Source organism: Seriola lalandi, unplaced genomic scaffold, assembly GCF_002814215.2.
Source record: "Seriola lalandi dorsalis isolate HSWRI2012SDOR001 ecotype SW California unplaced genomic scaffold, Sedor1 jcf7180002053261, whole genome shotgun sequence".
Lineage (NCBI taxonomy): Eukaryota > Metazoa > Chordata > Actinopteri > Carangiformes > Carangidae > Seriola > Seriola lalandi.
Genome location: NW_019523814.1, coordinates 2,440 through 9,416, shown reverse-complemented (window position 1 = coordinate 9,416; position 6,977 = coordinate 2,440). Strand labels below are relative to the sequence as shown.

The 6,977-nt window shown below is 43.3% G+C and overlaps 1 protein-coding gene across 1 annotated transcript in view; it reads left to right on the top strand.

Annotated features, from left to right (window-relative positions):
• Positions 1-409: 409 nt before the first annotated feature.
• The window catches only part of LOC111651058 (sodium channel protein type 4 subunit alpha B-like), a gene marked incomplete at its 3' end in the record, with an annotated part of 9,000 nt that continues 2,432 nt past the window's right edge, over positions 410-6,977 (top strand). Inside the window, exons 1-13 of the mRNA XM_087172552.1 lie at positions 410-415; positions 532-641; positions 2,300-2,474; positions 2,613-2,750; positions 3,104-3,222; positions 3,533-3,619; positions 4,138-4,266; positions 4,520-4,608; positions 4,718-4,921; positions 5,824-5,887; positions 5,987-6,128; positions 6,407-6,619; positions 6,867-6,968. Coding sequence (XP_087028678.1) covers positions 410-415; positions 532-641; positions 2,300-2,474; positions 2,613-2,750; positions 3,104-3,222; positions 3,533-3,619; positions 4,138-4,266; positions 4,520-4,608; positions 4,718-4,921; positions 5,824-5,887; positions 5,987-6,128; positions 6,407-6,619; positions 6,867-6,968 — 1,578 coding nt within the window. The remainder of the gene's footprint in view (positions 416-531; positions 642-2,299; positions 2,475-2,612; positions 2,751-3,103; positions 3,223-3,532; positions 3,620-4,137; positions 4,267-4,519; positions 4,609-4,717; positions 4,922-5,823; positions 5,888-5,986; positions 6,129-6,406; positions 6,620-6,866; positions 6,969-6,977) is intronic.

Here is a 6,977-nt window from a genome sequence, read left to right as displayed (position 1 = left end):
ACAAGTCCTCATTTGTCAAACAAAAAATCCTTTGTTTCTTTTTTTTTTCTGTCTGTGTGTGTGTGTGTGTGTGAGTGTGTGTGTGTGTGTTAGTGTGTGTGTGTGTGTGTGAGTGTGTGTGTGGTTATTTAATGTGAGAAACCTTAAGGAGAAACTTACATAACAGGAAGTTTGGCAGAAAATTTCTTGGAATCTCTTTATGTGTGTGTGTGTGTGTGTGTGTGTGCGTGCGTGCGTGTGCGTGTGCGTGTGTGTGTGTGTGTGTGTGCTGCCAGAGAGATAATGCAGTCAGTAGAAGGAGAACAGGACAGACTGGAGCAAAGTCAGAGTAGAGACACAGTTGGAACAACATTACTGTGGACACAACCAGCTGTTACCGTAGCGACACCCACAGAGCACTGTGACGACCATGCACGTGTGACTCTGGATCCTAAAGTGAGGATAAAAATTGAGATTGGAGACGAGACACACCAGAAACACTAGCGGACTGAAGACTCAGCAACAGACAGAGAGACGGCTGGGAACAGGTAGCTGCAGAGGAAGACCACTACAATGTCGTTCTTTGAATTTTGGAGGAGTCAGAAGGAGAGAGGAGAACTTCTGCAGAGAGCCAATCAGCTGAGACTTCATCCTCTACACCTGTAAGTCTAATTTTACACAGAGAAGCAGGTAAACTCACCTGTAATGGAGGGTTTCGACACAGCCTAGCCACAGGCGCTCAAAAAACATAGTTACGTTGCCCAATCTGATTTCTATTGCTCATTATCATGTCAATGACGTCATGTCACCGTGTTGCTTGTCCTGTCTAGTTGTAGTTTGTTGTGTTTCTCTCCTCTCTAAGGTGGGGGGAGATGGGGAGGGGACGGGGCTGTAGATTGACCATTGGAGCGCAGGAATCTATCAAATAATCAGTAGATAGATAGATAGATAAAAAGGTTGGCAGGGGGAGGGGGGCACCAGTCTTCTTTATTCCTGTCAGAAATTATTTTTCCAGAGCTGCTACAAATATTATGCAAATATAAAGTAAACGAGGAACTAAATATCAGCATATTGTCATCCACTGTGCCAAAATGACATAAATGTGATCAAACTCAATGTTACTCAATGCTCACCCACACATCTGGACCACATGTTAGAGAGAGACTTGTGTGTGCGTGTGTGTGTGTGTGTGTGTGTGTGTGTGTGTGTGTGTGTGTGTGTGTGAGATAAGAGTAAAAACAGGAGAGTGGATTCTGTTCTGTGAAAATTAACATGCGCACACCCACACCCAGCTGTGTCTAGCTGCTGGACAGAACCGCAACACAGGAAGAGAGGGCGGGGTCTACAGCAGGGGCGAGTCTGGACTGTGACCCACCAGGGGCCAAGTCCAGATCCTGAACCTTCAAGAACGTTCTTCTGATTGTGTCTGTGTGTTTTGTATGAGACACATTCAAACTGGTTTATTGTAGAAAAAGTCAAACAGCCAGTGTTAGCAATGAGCTGGTCGTTAGCGATGAGTTGGTCGTTAGCGATGAGCTGGTTGTTACCTATCAGCTAGTTGTTAGCGATGAGCTGGTTGTTAGCGATGAGCTGGTTGTTAGCAATGAGCTGGTCGTTAGCGATGAGCTGGTTGTTAGCTATCAGCTAGTTGTTAGCGATGAGCTGGTTGTTAGCGATCAGCTGGTTGATGGCTATCAACTGGTCGTTAGCGATGAGTTGGTCGTTAGCTATCAGCTGGTTGATGGCTATCAACTGGTTGTTAGCGATCAGCTGGTTGATGGCTATCAACTGGTTGTTAGCTATCAGCTGGTTGATGGCTATCAACTGGTTGTTAGCGATCAGCTAGTTGGTCACAGGAACAACTACAGTGAAAATCAAACAAAGTGGTGTGTTAAATACATACACACAGGTCACATGACCAATGATCACAGTATTCCAACTTTTTTTTCACATTTTTTCAACAGGTAGTGTTTCCATTTCCTTTTCCCTGTTGCTTTTCTTTTTCCTGTTAGCTAATTGATTAGCTAGCTATTAAATATGAAATAAAGGAAACACTTTATTACTTTTCCTGTGACATCACTGCTCCTCTATTTTCCACATCTGTAGTTTCCAAACACTTGTTCAGAAAGCCATTTAGTTTTTGTAGTTGTTCAGATAAATGTCTCCAATTTTGTATTGTGTTTAATTGTACTGTTATTGCCATTATCGCTTTACTATTTGTAAATGAACTGATTCTACTCAGTTAGTTAGGCTACTGGTTTAGAACATTTGTCTCCCCCAGCTGGCAGAGGGAGTAAAATCGCTCTCCTTCACTCCGCAGGAAACGGTTGCTAAGTGACAGTGCAGTTCGCTCAGAGCTGCACAATGCCAGCATGGTATCTCTGCTGCCTCCTGTTGGTACAGAGGTCTTCAGGCGCTTCACGCCGGCCTCACTGGAGGCGGTCCAACGACGTGAGGCCGAGGAGAAGGAGCGACAGAAGAGGAAGAACAAAGAGGTATGGAGCATGTTGATCAGCGTTCTGTTGTCAATATTGAGGAATCGATACGATGTACACTGAGGAGAACAGTGATGACTCCTGCTGCTTTAACCTCCCGTCAACTTCTCTCTGATTGGCTGGCTCTCGGATTGACAGGTACAAGAGAAAGACCCACCCAAACAAGCCACTCACCTCGAGGTTGAGAAGCCCCTCCCATTCATCTTTGGAGACCCGCCCCCTGAGCTTCTCAACACCCCACTGGAGGAGTTGGATCCCCCTTACCAATCACAGAAGGTCGATTTCTGTTTACTGATTCAGCTAAACATCTGATCAGATTATCAACAGCTGATCGTTGACTGATTTGGTTTTGTCAATGCTGATACCAATAATGATTTTTGAATGATCAAAGAGACTGAACTGATAGATTTACAGTAAAAATTAAAGTCTTGGATCAACAGACGAGCTTTCGATGAACAGATTGTGATGTTTATCTGCTTCGACTCACAGCTCCACTCTGTGTCCGTCAGCTAATAATCAGCTAATAATCAGCTAATAATCGACTAATAACTATCAGCCAATACATAAAAACACCATTAACAGACAGCCTACAGGTTCCGACCTCTGACCTCTGACCTGTCTCTCTGCAGACGTTCATTGTGCTCAGTAAAGGAAACATCCTCCACAGGTTTAATGCTGACTCAGCCTGTTGCCTGCTGAGTCCGTTCAATCCAATGAGGACCGCCGCCATCAGGATCCTGATCCACTCATATCCTTTATGATGTCACACTTTACCCCTCCCTGATTGGTCAACAAAGCTGGCAGTAAGCCAGTCATGTTATCTAATCCCTGATTGATTGAATTTTGACTGCAGGTAAAGACCAGTATAAACTACTTCTTTACACTACCCCCAGTTTTTCATCTTTGTGTTTGTTTCTCACTGCTGGCTGTGATTGGTTGACTGATTTGGTTGACTGATTGTTGGTTGATTGATTGTTGATTGACTGTTGGTTGACTGATTATTGATAAACAGTCAATGATCAACTTATGATGTTTTTGATGTTCCTTAATATCAAAACTTTGTTCCGTCTGTTCATCCTGTTGACGATTCTAAGTAACTGTGTGTTCATGATGATAAGCTATTCTCCAGCTTTCACAATTGCAGAGTGAGTTAAAACACGCACACACACACACACACACACACACACAGCATCAGAAAAGCAGCTGCAGCCTGTAAATAACAGAACAGATGAGTGACAGCATGAAACAAGAATGTATGGTCAAAAAGTTTGGGACTCAGAAACAAAGAGTCAGTGTCCTCAGCATCAGATTGTCAGTGTACCAAAGGCCACTACTGTTCAGACAGTCTGACCTTTGACCTCTGCAGACTTTCCGGAACTGAACAAACAACCTCGTGATCATTGCTCTGCTCTCAGAGTCTGTAGTGGATATAATCTGTCCTGAGGGTGGTGCGACAGGAAACATCATGGATCCTGATCCAGCACTAGAATTTCTTTTAGTCCTTCCCAACTTTTAAATCTGTGTCTACATACAGAGCAACTCCTCCCCGTTCTTATTGATCCTATTGATTGGAAACAACTCTTATGTCATTAGCTTTCCTTTTTACAAGCCAAGTTCTCAGACACTACTCATTCATTTTACAGAAGTTTTTCTGTTTGAACAGATATGCGTTCACAGCCGTCTACATGTTTGAGGTCATCGTAAAGATTGTGTCGAGAGGCTTCTGCATCGGACGCTTCACCTTCCTCAGAGATCCCTGGAACTGGCTGGACGTCATGGTCATCAGCACGGCGTAATAATCAACAACATAACAGACAATAATCAATAACGCACCAGCTAATAGCCAATAATGCACCAGATAACAATCAATAGTGCACCAAATAACAATAATGCACAGCATAGTAACAGTTCACAGACAATAACCCCAGATAATAATCAATAATACACCAGATAATAACCAATGACACACCAGTTAATAATTGATAAATGAAGATGAAGATGATGGTGACGATGATGATGATGATGAAGGTGTCTCTGTCTCTTAGATTCCTGACTCCTGAGTTTGTAGATCTGGGTAAAGTCTCTGTGCTGAGGATAATTCCCCGAGTGCTGAAGATGATCTCACTCTACCCCGGTCAGTGTGTGTGCGTGTGCGTGCGTGTGTGTGTGTGTGTGTGTGTGTGTGTTTAAGGTGGAGCTGCAGGAATTACAGTCTCACTTTTTCATGCTCTCAAACCCTTCAGGTGTGAAGACGACTGCTGGATCTCTCGTCCAATCAGTGAGGAGGCTGGTTGGTTTCATCATACTGGCAGCGTTTGTGCTCGCTGTCTTGGCTCTGATTGGTCTGCACGTATTCATGGGAACCCTCAAGCACAAATGTGTTATTTGGCCTTCAAACATGACCTATTCCCCCAGATTTGATTTCGACAGATATATCAACAACGCCTGTATGTATGATGATGGTGATGATGATGATGATGATGATGATGATAGAAGTCACCTGCATGAACAGGAGGTTTTCCTGATCCAGATAACTTTAAAGGTTCTGTTAACCATCGCCATTGTCACACTAGACCACCAGCATCTCAGACCACAACAAACACCCCCACCCCCCATGATGTTCTCAGTCAGTCAGCTGTTACGAAGCTCAGTGAAAGTGTCACTAAACACAAGACACAACTGAATAAAGTTACTGTGAACATAAGAGCCAACAAAAACAAAATCTAACTGCAACCATCGGCGCATGTCATCATTGCTGTGATATACAATGCTAACAATTAGCAAGCTAGCGATAGCAACATTTGCCAAACACAGATAACATGGGTAACAGAAAGTTAGTTAGCATTAGCATGTCTCCTGTAGCTGTCACTTATGAAAACAGACATGTAACATTATGCTAAAGGAGTTTTTAAATCGTAAACAACTGGACTAAGTTGTTTGTCTGTGAAGACGTTTCACCTCTCATCAGTTCGTGTTCACATCTGACCAGACTGGGACTGCTCCTACTTCCTGGTGTGGAGAGCAGCATATCTTTACATGCTGCTGTGTGATTGTTTAAGATCAGGTTTACAGAACCTTTAATGCCAGGTGTAAATGGGGTCCTCAGGTAAGCAATGAGAAGGTCCACCCCAGCCACACCCCCCAGGCTGTGATTGGACAGTTGATAGTATCAGCAGGTCTGTGCTGTCCTCTGCTGGACAACAATGTCAAATATCTGTGATTCATTTTAATTGGTATGTGACAAAAATACAAAACGTTAAAAAAATAACTCTTTTTTTTTATTTTTAGACGTTTGAATTATGACACAGTTCAACTTGTCAGTCTGACTAACTGTCTCTTTACCTGACAGCGGAACAGTACTTCCTCCCCGGTTATTTGGATGCTCTGGTTTGTGGAAACGGCTCTGACGCTGAGTATGTTCTCATGACCCACTCTGTCACATTCACTATTACTATTACTAATGCTATTGGATAAACATGTGATTAATAAACGTGATTGTTTACACACCTCAGGCAGTGTCCTGAGGGTTACACCTGTCTGAAGACGGACATGAGCCCAAACTACAGTTTCACCAACTACGACTCGTTTGGCTGGTCTCTGCTGTCTGTGTTCAGACTCCTGATGCAGGACTTCTGGGAGGACCTGGTCCTGCTGGTCAGTAACACACACACACACACACACACACACACACACACACACATACACACACATACACACAGATACACACACACACACATACACACACACACACACACACACTCACACACACATACACACACACACACACACACACACAGCAACAACAGAAATAACAAAAATAGAGAGATTTATTTAGAACTGAAAATAAAAAGTTGACGAACTGTCTCTCTCTCTCTGTCTCTCACCTGTCTGTCTCTCACCTGTCTGTCCATCACCTGTCTGTCTCTCTGTAGATGACACATGCAGCAGGTTATTACACTACAATCATCTTCTCGGTCCTCGTCTTCCCCAGCTCTTTCTTCCTCCTCAGCCTCATTGTGGCGTTAGTTGCCAGGGTGACTGTTGAGCAGGACAGGGCCGATGTCGCCAAGGCCAGACAGAGAGAAGAAGAGTTCATTCAGATCCTGGAGGTGATGAATAGGAGGAAGGAGGAGGAGGAGGAGGAGGTAGGAACTAACGAAATTGTGAGGCACGATAACGTGAATAAACCTAAATCTTACACATAAATAATTACAATAATAATAATAATTATAATAACAGTTAAATACTGTAAATTAACAATGAAATAAAAACTATCGTCTGAGAATGTTCAAAATAATATTAGGGAATTATTCCTACTGGTATAAACATGAAACATGAAACATATGGAAGGTGAACTGAATTAATAATGTGAAAATGAACACCTGCACACAGGAAGTCTCTGAGAAACAACCTTTAGCCGCAGTAACAAAGAGCCATGAGGAAGAACACCCTGCTGTGGGAGGTACACACACACACACACACACACACACACACACACACACA